The sequence below is a fragment of the Dipodomys merriami genome, unplaced genomic scaffold, assembly GCF_024711535.1.
Source record: "Dipodomys merriami isolate MVZ:Mamm:240054 unplaced genomic scaffold, mDipMer1.0.p SCAF_104, whole genome shotgun sequence".
Taxonomy (NCBI): Eukaryota; Metazoa; Chordata; class Mammalia; order Rodentia; family Heteromyidae; genus Dipodomys; species Dipodomys merriami.
The window spans coordinates 683,020-703,754 of NW_027202316.1; the positions used below are offsets into that span (position 1 = coordinate 683,020).

Consider the following 20,735-nt stretch of genomic DNA (forward strand, 5'->3'; position numbering starts at 1 on the left):
TCTGAGCTGTGATTCTGAGTTCCCATGTGGTTTGAGCTATTCAGTTTACTTAACTATTAAATAAGATTTTTTTGTGTGTGCTGGTCCTGGGGCTTGAACTCAGGGCCTAGGCACTATCCCTGAGGTTTTGTGCTCAAGGCTAGTGCTCAAAAGTAGCCACAGCTCAACTTCAGGCTTTCTGGTGTTAATCTGGAGATGAGAGTCTCATGGACTTTCCTGACCAGGCTGGCTTTGAACTACAATCCTCAGATCTCAGCCTCCTGAGTAGGTAGAATTACAGGTGTGAACCACCAGCATCCAGCTAAAACAGGATTCTTATCTAGCGTGAGACTACTGTGTTGTGATGTCTGAATGGGGGGAGGGGATATGGTGGATTTTAAGTGTTAACTTTATAGGATTAAGAGATACCCACATAGTTAAAAAGCAGTATTTTTCAACATGTTTTTGAAGGCATTTCTGGAAGAGTATGGCATTGGTATCATGGACTAAGTAAGTAAAATCCACCCTCACTCAATGCATCATCTTGTTGATTGAGGGCCCAGATAGCACAAAAAGAGCAGAAGAATGGTGAATGTACCATCTCTTTTCTGAAGGTGACACTTGTACTTCCTGGGCTTTCACTGCACCCCCCCCTTATTTTTGGCAGTTGTGGAGCTTGAACTCTGGGCCTGGGCACTGGTTCAGCTCAAGGCTAGTGCTCTACCACTTGAGCCATAGCGCCACTTCTGGTTTTCTGAGTGGTTTATTGGACTGACGGACTTTTGTGCCCAGCTGGCTTTGAACTGTGATCCTCAGATCTTAGTCTCCTGAGTAGCTAGGTTTTACAGGTGTGAGCCACCAGCACCCAACGTGGGCTTTCACCTTTGGACTGATGGTTACACAACTGGCCTCCCTGGTTCAAGGGAACTCAAACATAGACTGCGCTATACCACCAGCTTCTCGGGTTCTCCAGCTTTCAGAGAGCACAAAGTGGGACTGCTCAGCTCCATAATCACATAAACAAATTTCCTGCCATCCATCCATCCACCCACCCATCTATCCACCATCCATCCACACACCATTTATCCATCCATCCATCTACTCATTCACTCATCTACACATCCACCCATCTACCCACCCACCCACCCATCCATCCATCTATCCATCCATCAATCCATCCATCCATCTGTCCATCCTTCCATCCATCTGTCCATCTGTTTGTCTGTCTATCCATCCATCTACTCTATGTTCTACCTACCCATACCCATACATCTACTCTAACGGTTCTGTTTTTCTGGGAGATCTTGATCACAGGTTTTTTGTTTTGCTTTGATTTTTTCCTTTGTTTTCACTGTCAGGACTGAGGAGATAGGGATACTTTCAACATTTAATGGATAGGATCAGGAAATAAAGTGCCTGAGATGCTGAAATAATTCTACAAATCACAACATTGTCCTGCCCCTCAATTCTGGTAGTCTTCCTTTGTTGAGAAGCTATGAATGAAATCATTCCTAAAGCCCCCCCCCCACTTTTTTGTCAGTTGTGGGGCCTGAACTCTGGATCTAGGCGCTGTCCCTCAGCTCTTCAGCTCAAGGCTAGTGCCCTACCACTTGAGCCAAAGCGCCACTTCTGGCTTTTTTTGCTTATGTGGTATTGAGGAATCGAAGCCAGTGCCTCGTGCATGGAAGGCAAGCACTCTACCACTGACCCACCTTCCTAGCCCCATAAAGCCTATTTTTCACACAGAAATTACCATTTTACTTTCTTCAAATTCATTCCATATGTCTTTAAAAAAAGGCCTCCCTTGGTCTGGGAATGTTACTTAGTGGTAGAGTGCTTGCCTAGCATGCATAAAGCCATGGCTTTGATTTCTCAGTACTACATAAATAGAAAAAGACGGAAGTGGCACTGTGGCTCAAGTGGTAGAGCACTAGCCTTGAGCACAGAGAGGCACAGGGACAGTGCCCAGGCCCTGAGTTCAAGCCCCAGGACCACCACCACCAACCAAAAAACCCCTCCCAACTCATCTGTGTGATATTCAAAGTGTTTCAAAAACCAAGACCCAGGAAGTAAGCATTTATTATTCTGGTCACATGGATCCATCCACTGCCTCCTACAGATCTTTCTCAATCCTCCCTCTGCACCTCTGTTCATGTTTTGCTTATGCTGTACACTAACTCTTCCTTTGTATCTAGCTAAATTCTACCAAGTTCTAGGTCAGGTATCTTACTTCAAAAGATACCCAACCTTGGCCTCTTTTGAACTTCTATGACACAGAGTCTGAACATCTCTCTTGGTACCCCATCAAATTCTCATTTGTATTTTTAGCCTGGCCTCAAAAACAGAATCCAAAGTTTTGCAGGGCACGGATTGTCTTATACTGCTTTGTATGCTACTAAATCAATATTTGCTGCACAAAGCTGAAAATAAAGTCAACATCACCCAGCACATCCTTTCTCTATTTTTATACCAAAGACCCTCCTGTCCTTTTATTCCCCAAGAGGAACCAGATATTTATTTTCTTAGGGTCTTTTTTTCTCTGGGTTCTGCCCTTTGTAAGATGTCCTGTGCCTCTCAGTTTCTCTGTTGCTCTGCTTGTTTTCCTCTGTTTGGCCAAAGCTACAGAAGTGATAGGCGGAGGGATGGTGAGGTTTTAAAATCTGATGATCAGAGTCAGTTGGGAGTGGATGCATTAAGAAGAAACAGATGCACATTAAGGCTCATTCATCATCATGTATTAGCTAGTTTTTTTAGCTTGTTTTTAGCTGATGAATGTGCTACCTTGCCATTAATGTTGATATTAAATGAACTGTATTTGGGCTGTCCAATCAAGGTCTCTTTTATGAGAAATGGTTCTCAGCTCCTAGCTCCTGAGATCCTGGTGGTTTCTATGAATAGAAGGCCCAGATTCTTTAGAAAAAGTCAGGAAATAAATAGGGACTGGTTTATAATATTACTAAGAATTACTTCTTTTCTTGAGAAGGGGGGGGTGGGACAGGGAAAGGTATGGGATGCAAAAACTAATTTGGAAAGACAAGAAAGAGATAGTTCAGGAAGACAACAGCTTTTCACGAAGCCATGAAGGGGTAGCTACTAAGTTGAAAGAGCAGTGACAACCTAATGAGCCACTTTCTCTATGAATTGGGTTAAATGATGACAGACAGAGAAGATACAAAACCAAGGAAGAGTAATACTAACAAGGGATTAGATATTCATCGGGCGTGACAATTTCCCCCAGTTTTTAGTCCACACATATACTTCCCACCACTGGATCCCAGTCACTAAGTGACAGTGTTAGCCCTACAGAAGAGCAGACCCTGTGCATGTGTGAGGACCATTACCTCTCCAGCACTGTAACTCCGGAGCCGCTGGAGGTGCTGTCGATGAGTCAGGTGATTGGGAAGGCGACCGTTCTGAAGAGGGATTCGAGGGTCAATGAAAGTGGTAGCTCGACTGTTGTGGTCCACAAAGAAAGACTGCAGACAGATCGGTAAGACAAAAGACACTGTGAGACAGTGGCCTGACATGGAATGATGCTTCAAGAGAAAGTTACGGAGCTTGGTCATCATTCTTATTTCTGCCACTTCCTCCCCCCGCATTTTAAAATCTACTCAGAACTCCTCTAGCCAGATGGAAATTGGGCAGGCTAGGCATCTGTTTGCTCAGCAGTTGAATGATAAGAAGGTAACTAAAATAATGCCAACTATCACAAGTTAAAAACAACCATCAAAATGCTTTTGAACCAAACACTATTAGTGAAGATATATCAGCCTTAAATGATCTCAATCAATGCTAATCTTGGATGTTTTTATATATCACCTGACAAAAGTAATCAAGGAAATTTTACACAGGTTTAGAAATTATTTTGGGGGAGATGTGAACTTGTAATAGCAAATATTGGGTATTATTGTAAACAAGACTTTTAAAAGGATTTACAAAAAAAAATCACTCAAAAATTTCATTATGGAAATAAAAAATACCCCAAATTACATCTTCTCTGTCTGCTATCATTTAACCCAATTCATAGAGAAAGTGGCTCATTAGGGTGTCACTTCACTTTCCACTTAGTAATTACCCCTTATGGCTTTGTGAAAAGCTGTTGTCTTCCTGAACTATCTCTTCCTTGCCTTTCTGAATTATTTTTTGCATCCCATACCTTTCCATGCCCCTCCCTTCCTCAAGCATATTACTTCTTAGTGGTATTATAAACCAATCCCTATGTATTTCCTGACTTTTTAAAAAAAGTATTTGGGCCTTCTATTCATAGAAACCACCAAGATCTCAGGAGCTATGGATTGAGAACAATTTCTCACAAAAGAGACCTTGATTGGACAACCCAATTTTTTTTTTACAAAAGTAAATATAAACTCCAAATATCATGTGAATCAATACTATAAAATTCCCCACACAGACAGGAAAAGGACTGAGTACCCAAGTTGGAATGTCCTGAAAACCTGATAGACTTAGCAAGGGAGGCTCTGTTAAACACGTTCAGCAAGGTATACCAGTTAACTACAGTTTGGTAAAAGCTTACAATTTCGACATCTTCAAATATTTCATAAAACAGGAGTATTTTCAGTAAGCATAAACTCTAAGTGGGAACCTTCTTACATGCGTAAACAGGCTTGCTGTAGACCACTGGTATCATGGATAGACAGCTGCAAGAAGATGGGCATTGAGGAAAAATCAGGAGTGCTCAGGATGCATGGAGCTCAGTACTCTAAAATAGCTCAAATGCACGCACAGTAATTCTGAACCTCCATGATTTGAAACTGTGTGCATATTACATCATGAAATTTCAGCTACACACATGAATAATGTTCTTTAAAACCAGATGTTATTTCATTCCCTTTACACAAATTCACTATTTTCACCCTACAGTGCAGCCCAACAAAGACACACTGCCTAAATGTTCACTTTGTCACTTCAACCACGCATATTACGTGCCTCTCCCCTTTTTGTCAGTCCTGGGGCTTGAACTCTAGGCCTGGGCGCTGTCCCTCAGCTCTTCAGCTCAAGGCTAGGGCTCTACCACTGAGCCACAATGCCATTTCTGGTTTTCTGGTGGTTTACTGGAGATAAGAGTTCCACAGATTTTCCTGCCCGGGCTGGCTTTGAACTACAATCCTCAGATCTCAGCCTCCTGAGTAGCTAGGATAACAGGTGTGAGCCCCTAGTGCCCAGCTATGTGCCCTTTTTTATATGTGAAGATTACCACAACTTTTGCTTTCTTTTGAGGAGACATGTTTTCACAAAATTGAGGGCAGGAACAGCAAATCACCCAGAGATTTCAACACAGCTGTGGATAATATGAAAGTGACCATCCTCAGATCTCAGCCTCCTGGGTGGCTAGGATTATAGATGTGAGCCACTGACACTGGCTTGCAAAGTATTTTATTTTAACCCTATAGTCACCTAGAGTTCATGTTGAATCCTTGATCTGCAAAGCTTCTGTGATTTTATTGTCAGTACCAGGGTTTGAACTCAGAACCTTTGCTTTCTCAGCTGGCACTCTACCACTAAATCCATGCCTCTTGCCCAGCTTTTTGCTGGTTAATTGGAGATGGTGTCTCATGGACTGTTCCATCTGTGCTAGCTCTGAATAGTAATTCTCCAGAAGTCAGCTGCCTGAATAGCTAGGATTATAGGCATGAGTCACCACTAAAACGTATGATTTTAAGATTGTGCTTAAATTTGTTATGTTAAAATATGGCATTACATGTTCTTTTTTTTAGTTTTTATAAAAAATGTGATCATTTAAAAAAATGTCCCACAGGCTCTTGAAAAGAAGTTGTAAGCTCTATTTTGATGTTTCTTTTAAATCATAGCCAAAAAACACAACTTAAAATGTACTATTTTAACAAGTTTCAAATGTACAGTTCTGTGATGTGACTTGCTTTGTTCTCTTATTAGTACACATCATCCCAAACTGAAACACTATGACTGAATAGCAACAATTCTCTCCTTTCTAAAGTCCCTGAAAAAATCTCCCTTCTACTTTCTGTCTTTATCAATTTGACCATTCTAAATGCATCATATAAATTGAATTGTAAAAAAAAATTTTCATGTCTGGCTTATTTCACTAAGTATAAAGTTGCTAAGACTCATTCACATTTTACCATGTGTCAGAATTTCACTGGCTTTTCAAGGCCAAATAATATTTCATTTAATGTACATAATATTTTGTGTAATCATCCATGTAAACTCTACTTTAACAAAAGGATCAATAAATGTTTCATTAATACAAAATTATATTTTACAGATCTCACCTGTTTTTCTTTATTTAGTATGATATGGTGTTTTTTAGCTTATAAGGTATAGTATATATATTTAAGATAGGTCTTTCTGTGTAGCACAGCACAGTGATTCATCACACTCGTGATCTTCCTGTCTTAGCCCCCAAAAGGCCTGAATTACTATAAATATGTGCCACTAAATGTGGTTCAATTTCAATTGTCATTGATTAATATATAGTCTTTGGCTCATTTAATAAATGTGGATTTGAACTCTCCTTTATATACCATTACTATTTCACATAATATTAATATCATATCTTTAAACTTTCTGCATCACTTCTTAGATATATTTCTTTATAAAACTAGATCTTGTTCCTAAATTTGAAAATGTTTTCCTTTGACATGTGAATTTATCTTATTTGTACCTATTGGCATAACTGTTGTGCTTGGATTTACTGTTCTAATTTCTTATTTTTTCTGTTGTGGGGCTTGAAATTGGGGCCTGGGCGCTGTCCCTCAGATCTTCAGCTCAAGGCAAGTGCTCTACCATTTGAGCCACAGCACCACTTCCTGTTTTCTGGTGGTTTATTGAAGATAAGAGTCTCATGGACTTTCCAACCCGGCTGGATTTGAACTGTGATTCTCAGATCTCAGCCTCCTGAGTAGCTAGGATTACAAGCTTGAGCCACCAGTGCCCAGCTACTTTTCTAATTTCATTTTTATTATTTCTATTCCATTGCAGTTTTTTCCCCCCATGCTTTGCACAAAAAATCCAATCCAACCCAACCCAATCCAAACCAACCCCAAATCCCTCTATTTTGTTTTATCTTTCAGAGGAATTTGGAAGAGAAAAGTCTTGTTTGCAGTGGCACACACAGATTGTGGAATAGCATGCATGCTGTGTTGCCCTTGCTCACTGCCCCCAGTGACAGTGTTGAAGGTGAGAATCTCCCATGTGGACAGTTACCACCTCCCTGCTTCTGGCTGGCCAAGAGCATCCCTGAATCACGTGACTATCTCACTTTCTTACCAGTCTTCTCTCTGGTGAATCAGCAATGGGTGAGAGCCTACCACACTCACCTTTCCCTGCTGGTCTGTTTTGATCTCCCAGCCCCGGGGTAGTTCCAGTCGAGTGTCTGCGAACATGTTGATGAAATTCACCAAGTCTCGGTTGTGCTGGTAGCGTTCAAAGTTTCGAGCATCTCGTCGGACTTTCAGAATCATGTGCTTTAAGCAGGTGCTACTGGTGAAGACTCGGTAGGCACTCTGAGCCCATTCAGGGCCGATTAGGGTGTGAAATGAGGAAAAACACACACCGAACATACTGTGAACACTTTATCATCCAGTAAGGTGATCACTATACAGAGATTTTATGTGAGTTTGACATGGGGGTGTCAGAAGCATGAATCTTGCTCAAGAAGTGAATGTCCAGTATCAACACCCATGGGCTTTTTGCCATCAGTTCTACCTGGTACCCTGCTGCCTTGGGCACAAAAGCCGTGTCTGTGAGCATCACTCCTTCCTCCCTGTTCCCTTCTCTGACAGCAGAGTTTGCCTCTGGTCCTCTTACCTGTCTAATACACAGCAGTAATTCAGGGCCCCTTGATGACATAAGGTGGGGACCTGAGGAAGTCTATCATGCCTGGGAAGCCTATCTAAATCTTTGGGGTCAGGGAATGAGAAGAAATGAACAAAGTTTTAGAAGTTTTTAAATGTGTCCAATGACAATTTAGTGGAACATGGGGCATGTGTGTGTGTATGTGTGTGCGCGTGTGCGTGTGCATGGAAAAAGGACACACTGAGTCTAACCACTAATCTCTTCCCAATCCAGCCACAGCCTCCACCACCAAACAGAAGCACCTGCCTAATGGAATCACTATGAGATCAGGTGCACAAAGAAAGAAAGACTCATGTCTCATCTATCTACACAGGAAATCTGAACATTAATGACTCCCTGAGGAATCTCTCTCAATGGAGCCCTTCCTTGCCATGCCCTCAGCCCCTTCCTGGTATGCTTCTCTCACTGGAATCACTGAACCAGCTCCTAGTCTTGGTCCCCATAATCTCTCCCTAATTCCACCAAAGCCCCTGGATGTGTAGCCCCAGTGCCCAGCGTCACCTTAAGTTTCTGTTGTCCACTGAAGTAGATACAAACTCCTTCACATGGATTATCAGATGTTTGTTGTTGAGTCTCCAACCCTTCTTCCCTGCCTGAGGGTATTCACTCGCCAGCTACACCAGCGCCAGTATAGTTTTTTTTTTTTTAATTGTGAAAATACCATACAGAGCGGTTACAATTACATGGGCAAGGTAATGAGTACATTTCTTAAGCATTGTTGCCTCCTCCTTTGTTTCCTCTTCCCTTCCACGCCCCCCCTCCTGGCCAAAGTTGTAAAGTTCATTTGTTGTTGTTCCTCATACATCAACTCTATGCCTGGACTTCTATCTGTCCACTGTCAACTCTCAGGACTCAATTTGGATGTCATCTTCTGCTCCCTGGCAGTCCCCAGATGTTTTATCTGCCCACGGTTTGAGCCCTGTCCTATTTTGTAAGGCTGATCTTTTCACACATTGTCACTCCTATTTTCCTAACATAGCTTTGTGTCTCTGATGCTTAGATCTATGACTAAACTTCAGAACATATTTGTTGAATGCAAGAGTGAGACGATATTCACTTTTATTTCTGGAAAACACTTCTCCCACAAAATGCACTAAAAAATACTTATGTGAAATCATATCACTTGAAAGAAATGGTTCAAAATGAAACCTAGTTATTGTTTTAGGAGAAATCAATAAATTTGTTTAGTGAAAGTGATTTTATAAAATGGGATAAGGCGAAGGGAATCTGGTCACTTCATATGAAAAATGGACTGAGATGCATTTTTTTTCTGGTATGAGGTAAAATTCTGGCCTCTTTTATCTGTCCAATGACCATGCAAAGCTCAATGGGATTGGGTCCCTGTGCATTTAGACTCACATAATTGGCATGCAGCACAGTGAAGAATTCAGGATTGGTGATAAACTTGACCGCGGGGGACTGCAGCAGCAAGGTGATTTTTTGTGAGTTGACGGGAGAAAGGGAGCCTTCTCTCCTCAGATCTGGCAAAAGTGAAGCAAAGAACAGAATTGATTGTCACTATAAAAGTCCTTTCTGAATCAGAACTGGCTTCAGCATGCAAGCTCTATCCCCTCAGCCACCTGGCTTTCCACCACACCCCACAGGGCACTCGTCCCTTAGTTTTAGACTTTTTCCAGATACTAGGATATTTTCCTATACATAATGAGCTATATTGGGTATGACCCGAGTCTAAACATAAAATATATTTCCTTCATATATACCTGATATACATAGTTTGAAGTAATTTGATGGGTTTTTTTTGAGACATTGTCCTGTTATATAGCCTAGCCTGGCCTCAAACTTGAGATCCTCTTGCTTCATCCCCGAGTGTTATAGCTGTGGGCCACTACATTTGTTTTATTCAGTATTTTTGTAAAATAATTTTGTGCACAAACCTAAGTTTCACAGTGTAGAATTTTCCATGTATGGCATTCATGTGGACACTGTTTCCTGGGTCATTTTGGATTTTGAATGAAGGATTCTCAACCAGTATTGCTTTCTGTAAGTCAGTTAAGAACCATTACTTCCTATTATCATCCTGGCATGACTTAGGCTCAAATCTTCAATATCTCCCCCTCTCTCTACCCCCCTTTTTTGATGCCAGTACTGGGGTTCAAACTCAGGACTTCACTCTTTTTCTTTCTTTTTTCTTTTGCTTTTCTTTTTCTTTTTTGATATTTTGCTTAAGGTTTGTGCTTTATCACTTGTGCCACACCTCCACGTCTGGCATTTTACTGGTTAACTGGAGCTAAATGTCCCATGTACTTTTCTACCTAGGCTGGCTCCAAACTATGATCCTCAGATCTCAGTTGCCTGAGTAGTTGGGATTATAGATGTGAATCACCAGCACTGGGCTAACACCTCTCTTCCACTCAGTGACTTGTATTGTATTACCAGTTGCTCAGCGTAGTTATGATGGTTGTTGGAAGAACTGGTCACATCAGACCCTATTGGCAGAGCAAGGATATATGTGTGAGTGCAAGAATAACCCCGGGGAGTCACTGGGCTGCACTCAGTTCACACCATCACCTACAGAACCACAGGATACGCATGCAGTGGTGAGTGCAAACCAGGAAATGTGGGACAACTTGTTACATAGTAATTACCAAGGAATCCAATACTGAACCCCAAAATCAATTTTCTGTCTCCCTGCTCTCCCCTCAGATTTCTGTTTCTATTTATAGTTTCTGTTTCTATCTGTAACTTAAATCTGTAATTTGGTTCTATCATGTAATTTCTCAGAAGATGGAACAAAGAAATTAATTTTTTTTTAAAAAAAGCGAATGCAGTCAGTTCTGTTAGTAACCTGGAAAAGGAAACAGAATGAAGGCTGTTAAACTTGGAGCCTTCTTTTGGCAAGTAAATCTGCCAGTCCACAGAGATAATGGATTATTAGGATATCACTGCACTAATCTGCACTAGTGTACTAGGTACAAAAAGTGAAAGCCAGTCTCATGCAGTGTGTGTGTGTGTGTGTGTGTGTGTGTGTGTGTGTGTGTGTGTGTGTGTGTGTGTGTGTGTATTTCCCTGTCCTGGGGCTTGAACTTAGGGTCTGGGTGCTGGCTCTGAATGTCTTTTGCTCAAGGTTAGCTTTAGCACAGGTCCACTTGAGCCACAGGTCCACTTCCAGTTTTTGGTGGTTAACTGGAGACAAGAGTCTCACAGACCTTCCCGAAATCTTCAGATCTCAGTCTTCTGACTAGCTAGGATTACAAGTGTGAGCCACTGGTGCCTGGAATTCTTATGCCTGTTGAATCCTTCATTGAGCTCTGGTCAGGCAGGCTCAAATACAAGAAGACCAGGAAAACCAGGCTCTTGGTAAAAATGCTGTTAGACAGCATACACCACTAGAAGCCTGTTGGAAAATCCCTTTGTCCTCAAATCCCTCCCCGGAGAGATACGAATTTTCTCCTAACTATGGACAAGTAATTTTTGCTAGTGCTTCTCTTTAGAAAGGGAATCTTTTATTGCATATTTTCTTGGTAAGTGTAAAAACTTAGAATACCAACAAATACATTTCCTTAGTGACAGGTGCCTAAGCCATGTGATTCAAAAAGTTATTGTGATGCACAAAGTTACCATGATGCACAAGGATTGTAGCCAGAAGGCCCATGTCTAGAATCCATTTGCTTCCCCAGCTCTGGGCTCCCTTCCATGGAGGTGGCATTCTCCTCATCTCCTTCCCAGGTTCCTATGGGGCAGCTATGCTGTCTCCCTTACCTTTTGGTACCACACCTCTCTCTCCTCTACCCTGGTCCCCTGTGTGTTCTCTCTCCCATAGACTATTGTTGGGGGGTCATCACTCTCCTGCCAGGTAGGCTGAGGGGCTCCCAACTCTGTCACATTGTCTGATGGCAGTGGATGCCATCCCTGATGGATGGGCTCTGGCCTCTAGTACCTAAGTTTGGCTGGGAAGATTCAGCTTCAGAGTCGCTCCCTCCACCTCCGCTTCCTCCTGCTGGGACTTGCTCACAGTTCTGGCTTCCAGATTCTTCTTCAGATCTCTCGGTTGCAATGGTTCGCTGAATGTTTTGATACCTTTCGTTAGAGAATGGAAAGACAGCTGTTATTCTTTTGTTTGCTTGCTGGCAGGCCAAGGCTCTGAATCAGATAATTGTAGAAATCTGAGAAGAATTATCTTAAATGTTAGGGGAAAAAACAGGCTGAAAATGCTCAAAAGATAGCTAAAATAATTACCAAGACAAGTATCCCTAGAGTATTTGATTTTACAAGCTAAGATGAATTTGGAGTATGCTTACTTAAAGAAAAAATCAACGTAGCCAGGTGCTGGTAGCTTCTGTTTATAATTCTAGCTACACAGGCTGCTGAGATCTGAGAATTGTGATTCAAAGCCAGCCCAGGCAGGAAACACTGTGAGACTCTTCAATTAATCAACAAAAAGTGCCAGCGGTGGAGTTGTGGCTTAAGTAGTAGACTGCCAGTTTTGACTGAATAAAGTTAAGGGACAGCACCCTGGACCTGAGTTCAAGCCCCATTAGTGGCACACACACACACACACACACACACACACACACACACACACACACACACACACACAACTAGCACAAATAATAACTAATGATGCAAAGTGATGACTAGCACTAAAACAAAATCAAACCAAGTCCAAAATAAGAGTGTGAGAAGTAAATGATGACTAAAGTATGGAATTACCAGTACATAATTATACTATGTCTACAAACTGGAACAATTATTCTACTCACTTACTCTTGTCAAGTAATTGATAAAATTGGGCAGAGGTTGTGGATATCTTACACCTAAAAGTATGTTTATCTCAAGGATCATCTTATTGTCCCTCCTACTTTGGGACCCTCCCTGTCAGTCAGTCACCTCCTCAGGTACTAAATATTTACTAGCCCTTTCACTACGCATAGCCCTGTGCTAGAAATTCAGGTTATAGGATTAGAATGGCCTTGTCCTTGGAATACATGTAGTTGAGATGGGGCAAATGGCAAATGGTGTGTGAACCATGACTCTAGCTGTAAAAGGCTGTTCTGGTCATGAAAGATGACCAGATGTGTGGGATCACAGACAAGGAGAAGTTGGAATAGGGACTTGCCTCCAAGAGTGTTAGGAAGGAGCATTTATCAGAAGAGAATGCATGGGAAAGCAGGGTGCCCTAGGCTGAGGATGGGTAAGCATCAGTAAGGACGTGGGGAGGATGGCGGGGAGCACCTGCAAGGTACCCAGCATTCACAGTTCAGGCCACACCATCAGAGTCACCTGCAAGATTGGTCAAAAACACAGAAGACTCCCACGCCCCATCTAGTCTCTGGGTTGGTACGTCTGGGGTAGCACCTAAAGTTGGCATTTCTGCTTCACATTTTAGCTACATCCAGAGTGGTCCTGAGGCTCCTAGTACAAGGATCAGCTTTGAAGAACTGTTGCACTTGCTGGTGAACAGCTGCTTAAAAACAGAGAGAGCCACCAGATGCTGGTGGCTCACACCTGTAATCCTAGCTACTCAGCAGGCAGGCATCTGAGGATCATGGTTCAAAGCCAGCTTGGGGAAGGAAAATCTATGAAATTCTAATCTTCAATTAACTACCTAAAAGCTGGAAGTGGAGCTGTAGCTCAAGTGGTTGAGGGCTAACCTTGAGCACAAAACTTCAGGGACAGCATCCAGACCCCGAGGTCAATTCCAGGACCAGCACACACACACACACACACACACACACACACACACACACACACACACACACACACACACAGACAGACAGTCCCAGATACATACTTAGAATGATCACCAAACATAGTGTGGAGAATGAATGAAGGACAGGAGCCTGGGGTTAGCAGCTGTGCTGAAGTCAGGATAAGCTGGGTATGTGGAAAGCAATGGTGGGTCATCCTTCTGGTGTAGGGAAATCATCCCCATACTGCAGGGGTTCCACAACCAGTTATACCTCTCAACAGAAGATTCCTGCCCCTTCTTGCCTTTTGGTAACTTGGGTTTCTTCCATATCCTGTATGACTTAGAAAGCTATCCAGTTGTCGGGTTCCTGTCTCCTCCACCTGTTTCCCTCACTCCACATGACTTCTGTTTTGCCTAATGACTCTCAGCCTCTTTTATGGTGAAGCAGTGATCCTTGTAAGAGTTCTATACAAATGCAAGTTATCAGAAAGTGACCCCTTTGTGCCCATGTAGTGTACGTTCTGTGGCTACCAAATTACAGAAAACTTTTAAGTGTTTGAAAGCTCTAGGTTAAAGCCTGAATACTTATCTGAAGGCTGTTTGACTATCTCTAAGGAGTTTTTTTCACAAGAAGGGAACAATTTCTCAAAACTTAAATTCCTTTTCTCTTTATCTGTTCCCAGAAGTCTGGCTGACTCCCCTAGTATGCTTTGCTCCACTGAAGAATACCAGGATTTACCCACAAAAGACTGCAAAGTTCCTGGAGGATCCTGGTTTTTTAGACACAACAATTCTTCAAAAGAATCTCTCTTTCCCATCTCTCTGTCCATCAGTTTTTCTCTCCCTTCTGTCTGTCTTTGTGTCTCTGTCTCAGTCTCTGTCTCCATTGCTGTCTCTCTCGCTTTTGAAAAGACCTTGCCATGTAGCCCTGACTGGCCTTAATTAAATCATTCTGCTGCCTCAATCTACTGAGTAGCTGGAATTACAGGACTACGCCACCACACTCCACTTTAAAAATATTTTCAAGCATTCAGAATTATTACATATGGGTATAGAGAAACTACGAAACTAGGGTACTATTGCAAATAAGTGAGAGGAGGTCAATCTGATGAAAGTACTAGAATGTGCAAAGGAGAATGATGTAGTGAGTGAATCAGATCCAAGTACATTGCATGCATATAAGGATACATCAAGATGAAATCTCCTTATCTATCTAACTGATGCTGGTACAAAATGTGGGATAAAGCTGGGCACTAGTGGCTCCTGCCTACTATCCTAGCTGGTCAGGAGGCTGAGATCTGAGGGTTGTGGTTTGAAGCCATCCTCAACAGGCAAGTCTATGAGACTCCAATCTCCAATTGAACGGCAAAAAAGCCAGAAGTGGCTCTGTGGCTCAAGTGGTAGAGTGGCGCTGTGGCTCAAGTGGTAGAGTGGCGCTGTGGCTCAAGTGGTAGAGTGCTAGCCTTGAGCAAAATAGCTGAGAGACAGTACTCAGACACTGAGTTCAAGCCCTGGGACTAGTGTATGCAGGCGCTTGTGTGCGCGGGCACGGACACACACACACACACACACACACACACACACACACACACACACATGCAAAATGTCGGATTAAAAAAAGAAGCCACAATAGAAAATACACATCATGCTTTCTGAGACTGTTTTCCTTGCAGGCGGCTTATAATATTTTTATAAGACCTATTGTTGGAATGTTTCAAGTTCTGTTCCCTTTTGAGAATCTTGTGACAGATATAAACTACTCCATCAGAAAAAGGGGGTGGGGGGAAGAGGTATATTCATATAAAATCTAGCATTCAATTTCTGGAGAGTTCCTGGGCTCCTTCCATGCCTGGAGAGGTGGTTGTGGTTAAGAACTACTCTTTTCCAGAATTCCCCATTGCTAAGTGACAATAAAGTCTAACGTGTCTTCTGCCACCAATTTAGCTTCCCAAGTGCACGCTATGAGCAGGTTTCTTAAGCTACTTCATTACTTTGCAATCTCCTCATTCTGGGCAAATGGGTGTAAGAGGACAGTGTGCTGCCATTCCCCGCTTCCTGGGGTGTACAGGAGCTTGTTGCATACTGATCACCAACCGCCTGTTGAGCTGCTCCATCTGGTGGACGGACCCCGATCTCCGCATTCCATCCGGGGTGGCTGCTGCAGTGGGGCGCTGCCAGGTGGTTGTGCGGTTCACGTGGTCCACATAAAAGACCCGCCCGTGGCTGTCAATTCGAGCTTCCCAATCTAATGTTTAATAAAAGGCAAAAAGAAAATCAAGGACAAGATCACCACTTCCAGGTCGGCTGTAGGTAGAACTCACCGTTGGCTCAGTGTCACCCTCTCCAAGCACCTCCTCTGAGTTTGGGAGGAGGGATGTGGAACTGGGCCTTCAGAAAAGAGTCTAATGCACTCACGCTGTCTGCAAGGTTATTTTCAACAGTGACTATGGTTCCTTGAATGTGAGCTATGCTTAGAACTAATGGTTTCTAAAGAGAAAGCCTGCTTAATTTATTTCTTAAAATATTCTGTTGGGCTGGTGGCTCATGCCTGTAATCCTAGCTACTCAGGAGGCTGAGATCTGAGGATTGGGGTTCGAAATCAGCCTGGACAGGGAAGTTTGGGAGACACTTATCTCCAATTAACCACCAAAAAGCTGGAAGTAGAGCTGTGGCTCAAGTGGTAGAGAGCTGTTTGTCTTGAGCAGAAAGGCTCAGGGACAGTGTCTAGGCCCCAGGACCAGCACACACACACACACACACACACACACAATCTGCTGGTTACTCAAGAGGTAGTTGTGGATGATTGGATGCATCCTCCAGGGATAGCTGATGCTGTGATTCTGAATGACAGCATCTTTTCTTTGCTAAATCTAACAGAAGGTGAGTGACAGAGGGACAATGGCTCTGAATTAAAACCAGTCTTAACTTTGGTCCTAAAATACTGCCCCTGCAACTTTCTCATGTCTATCAGGCTTTGGTGACTCATGAGAAGGGTTAAATACCTAGATAGGTTATAAATTCACAATGTATACTCAGTCTATAAATGACTGCCAAATATTTCTAGCCAAAACCAATGCAACCCAATAACAACTATTGAAAAAGATAAAAAAAATGTAAATCTCTTGTTGCTAAATAAACATTCTAAAACAGCAGGAGGAGCCTAAGATTAAGATACTCACTTTCCAAATTAAACTCAACCCATAGAAAGCTGAAAGGCAGGAGCACAGATGAGGTGCAATACATAGCACAGACAGGGACTGGGGTGGGGTGAGGTGCATGGGAAAGCCCCAGAAATGAATAGGCCTGGAAGTCATGTTCACATATGAACTTGGCATAGAAGAGCAATGGGTATGGGTAAAGCTGTTAGACTCCACACTTAACAATGGAGTGGAAAGAGCGGCAACCTGATCATGTTATGCTGCAAGTATATTGGATTTAAAGGAAAACAAACAGACAAACACACATGATTGCAAAAATGAGAAAAGCTCTCAAGAGGAAGTAGCTTAAGGATTCAGGTAATGACATAGCAACTTTTAACTTTTTAAATGGAAAAGCAAATTTGGCGTATTTGTGGTTTTATATGTAGACAGCATATTTGTTTGGAAACATCATGGCATAGGTCTGACTTGAAGGATTGCTAAATAGTTCCCAGTGAAAACCCAAATATTAGAAAACACTAAATGTAACTGCAAAATAAACTAAAGGGGAAAAGTGCTTAGATTTGTGTAAGTTTTTTCCAGAAGCCTTAGACTCAAAGTGGTGATTAGGTAATTCAGCTGTCAACTGTTCCTTGTAAATATGTAGAAAAGTGTTGAGAATCAGTCTAAGTGTCACTTGATAATTGGTTTGATCTTAAAAAACCCTAAAATGGCAATGCCTCCCAAACAATTGTTTTTCTTGAATCAACATGACTCATCCAACCAAGAGTAAGCGTTAATCTTTTAAGAGCATTTCACTATTTAATTCACTTGGAAAATGTCCTTTTAAACTATAAACTAGGAACTCTGCCTGTTCCTAGAATACAGAGCTGAGTAAAGCAGGAGTCCAGAGTAAAGGCAGGACTTGTTCACAGACAAGGTTTAAAGTTTTACAAATCCTCCAAGGATAAAAACAAGGGAATGAAGCAGTAATGATGATACTAAGTTTAACTATGTCTAAATCATTCATGAAAAGTGATGCTTAAAGCTTTTTAGGGATATAGTACATGTCTAGAATGTATAGTGCTAGTACACATTCTTGCACTTATTCATAAACTACTTGGCTAAGGGTAAGCAGAAGTGGTGAGCATGTTTTCTGGGTTGATTTGTAAAGAATTTATTTTGGAGGTACATGATTGTCATTCCAGCCCTCAGAAGGCTGAGGCAGGATGATCATGTGTTCAAAACTGGTCTGGGCTACCCTTTCTCAAACAAACAAACAAATGAACAAGTCAAGCACCATGCCTGTATTCCTATTCAGGAGGCTGAGAGTTGAGAATTGTGGTTCAGAGACAATCTGGGCAGACAAGCCCAAGAGATGATCTCTAGTTAATGAGTAAAAAGCTGGAAGTGGAGGCACAGCTCAAGTAGCAGAGCACCAGCTATGAGGAAAAAGAGGCTCTGAGTTCAAGTCCCAGTGTTGGCAAAAATAAAATAATAATATAAATTTAAGAGAGAACGAAAAAGAAAAGAATTTACTTTCATCTATTTTGTGGAAAAACAAAAATCCAAATAGGTTTTCTGCCCTTAGTAGGGCTAGATGGATTAAGCACTATGATGTTATCATTTGCTTAAATAGACACCCGAAAACCACCTGTACATAGTAGGGCAAGTTATCTAGTGAAGGCCACTTTTTGTGTGTGTGATGTGGGATCTGTTGAATGCTAATGTATATATTTTCTGTGAAGTATAAGATCAATGGAGACCCTAATTATGGATCTTTTTTTCTTAACTCGAACCCCCTGTAATGCTGTATATTACAGGTTTGGTTTTTTTTTTGTTTTGTTTGAATGAATGCTATCTTGTGTTCACAGTTTAGACCTTTCTCTTGAACTTCAGAGTTGCCCATTCGATTGTCTTCTTGACACAACTACTTGGATGGCATCTCAAATAAGATAAAAACCAAGCCTCTGGTCTTCCCCACCTATACCTGCTCTGCTATAGGCTTTCTTTTCCATCTCAGCTGTGAACAACTTCAGCCATCTACGTTAAAACTCTTAGGTCACACTCCATTCTTCTCTCTAGGTCACTGTCTCTGCCTCTCTCTTCTGTATACAATGTGTCATCAAATCTGTCTTCAAAGTCGACATTCAGAACCTGGCCACGCTCCATCTCCTCATGACCTCCATGAATGCCAGGCTGGTCTACTTCACTGCTGTTTCTCATCTGGGGTACTTGTAAACGTGGTATGTTGCAAACTAATTACCTAAAGTAAACACAGGCCAAAGAATGCAAAGAAACATGGATTTCTTGCATGCTGGAAACACTTTTTTTCCCCCAGTGGTAAAATCTATCAAATCTTAAAGGTCATTTTTTGTGTAAAAAAACAACAACAGAAATATCGTAGGCCCAAAGAAAGATGTTCTACAATTTATGAAAATATGTGATGCTAAGTGAGTTTATACCATTCTTAGAGGCACTAGTTCCTTTCCAAAAACTTATTAAAAGGAATATTAAAGGTTAGAACTAGAATGACATCCAGGTGCAGCGTAGTCCAAACTTAACATTTAATAGCATGTGAGGTGTTAAGCAAGAAAATCACATCTGAGTGATTAAATGATTTTCCTACATTCAGATGTCCAGTTAGATAATTATTAACTATACTCTTCAGCTACTAGGGGAAAGTGAAATTAATTTTACCCTACAGATGATACTTTGCCTGGTTCCCTAAGAACTATTGAAAAAGTGTGGAGCTTTTATCCATTGATGCAAGTTACAGGGAAGTAAGATCATGGGCCCCCATTGCTTGAAGTTGCTTTATTTGTGAATAACAAATCTGACAGGAAACAATAGGAACAGTCTGTTCAAAACTATAAATTTAAAACCAGTAAAAATCAGAGATTGGGCATTAGAGGCTCACATTTACAAGCCTAGCTTCTCAGAAGCTGAGATCTGGAGGATCACATTTGAAGCCAGCCTGGGCAGAAAAGTCCAGGAAACACCATCTTCAACAAACCAGCAAAAAGTTGGGCTGGTGGGGTGTAGGTCAAATCACTGAGTTCCAGCTGAGTGAGCAAGCAAGCTAGGAGAGCACACAGCTCTGAGTTCAAGCCCTGGTACTGGCAAATAAAGTAATAGTAGTAATAATAATAGATAACAATTTTAAGGACTATTCAAGTCTTAGAAAGAAATATTCTCCATTTCAGAAATGGAGGGACTCTGAAAATATATGGTTACCTCTTCAAGACCCCATGTGAAACAATAAAAAAACCAAAACCAACATATTGTAGGTGCCATCTTTGTTCCTGATAATAGTGTAAAACATGGGATTGGGGAAGAGTCTGGATGTTTACATACAAATTTTTACTGACCTGTTTAGACTTGACAAGAAGGTAAGACATAGATGTTAAAAACTAAAGCTTACTTGGTGGAAGAGGCTCATCGATTGTTGGGTAGTGGTGATGTTCAGGCCTCAAGGAAGGAAGCTGGCTTACTGGCTGGGAATTATGGAGTATAGGGCATTCACCTACGGACAAGATAGTCAAGACATTTAGATTCATTTATTGCTATGGCAACGTCATCAGAAAATCACGACTAAAACCATTCACTACAAGAAACAACGAGCAGAGTGGGCAGACTTTGTGTCTGCTTACTACATTCACAGTCATTCATGACAGAAGAAATTATTTTCTTTTACAAAAGGGAAGGGAAAAAATCTAAACACTTGATTACTAATGAGCTATGCCATACAGACCAATATGTAGGATCGAAGTCTGATTCCATAACCACTTGGACTTTCTTGATGAAAGGTGACATCAGAAAGGAACACAAGAGAAAATTAACAGAGCCTACTTTTAGCCTAGCAAAGGAAAATAGGCTTATGTGAGTAAAGTGAAGCATTTATAATGTTCCATAAAAGCTTGATGGCTTGCCAAAATTATACCTTGTCCTATGGATAGGATGGTTTCATCATAGATTTCAAGAGACACTAAGTTTCAGATGTGGGGAGAATTAAACTCTCAGATCATCACTTTCCAAGATGGGTCAAGGAGATTGTAAGGCCCAGAAATTTCTGTGGTAGGGAAGCTCAGAGATAAGAAAGTAAGCCTAGAGTT

General features: G+C 41.7%; 1 protein-coding gene across 7 annotated transcripts in view; it reads right to left on the reverse strand.

The window, feature by feature from the left end:
• Hecw1 (HECT, C2 and WW domain containing E3 ubiquitin protein ligase 1) overlaps positions 1-20,735 on the reverse strand; it is a 306,170-nt gene that overhangs the window by 55,465 nt on the left and 229,970 nt on the right. For 5 of the 7 annotated variants that reach the window (XM_069998137.1, XM_069998127.1, XM_069998118.1 and 2 more), the window contains 6 exons: positions 20,045-20,146; positions 15,578-15,728; positions 11,732-11,871; positions 9,193-9,314; positions 7,296-7,481; positions 3,321-3,455 (listed from right to left, as the gene is read on the reverse strand). In XM_069998137.1, the coding sequence (XP_069854238.1) occupies positions 3,321-3,455; positions 7,296-7,481; positions 9,193-9,314; positions 11,732-11,871; positions 15,578-15,728; positions 20,045-20,146 (836 nt within the window). The remainder of the gene's footprint in view (positions 1-3,320; positions 3,456-7,295; positions 7,482-9,192; positions 9,315-11,731; positions 11,872-15,577; positions 15,729-20,044; positions 20,147-20,735) is intronic. The other 2 variants (XM_069998173.1, XM_069998165.1) reach the window with 1 other exon arrangement.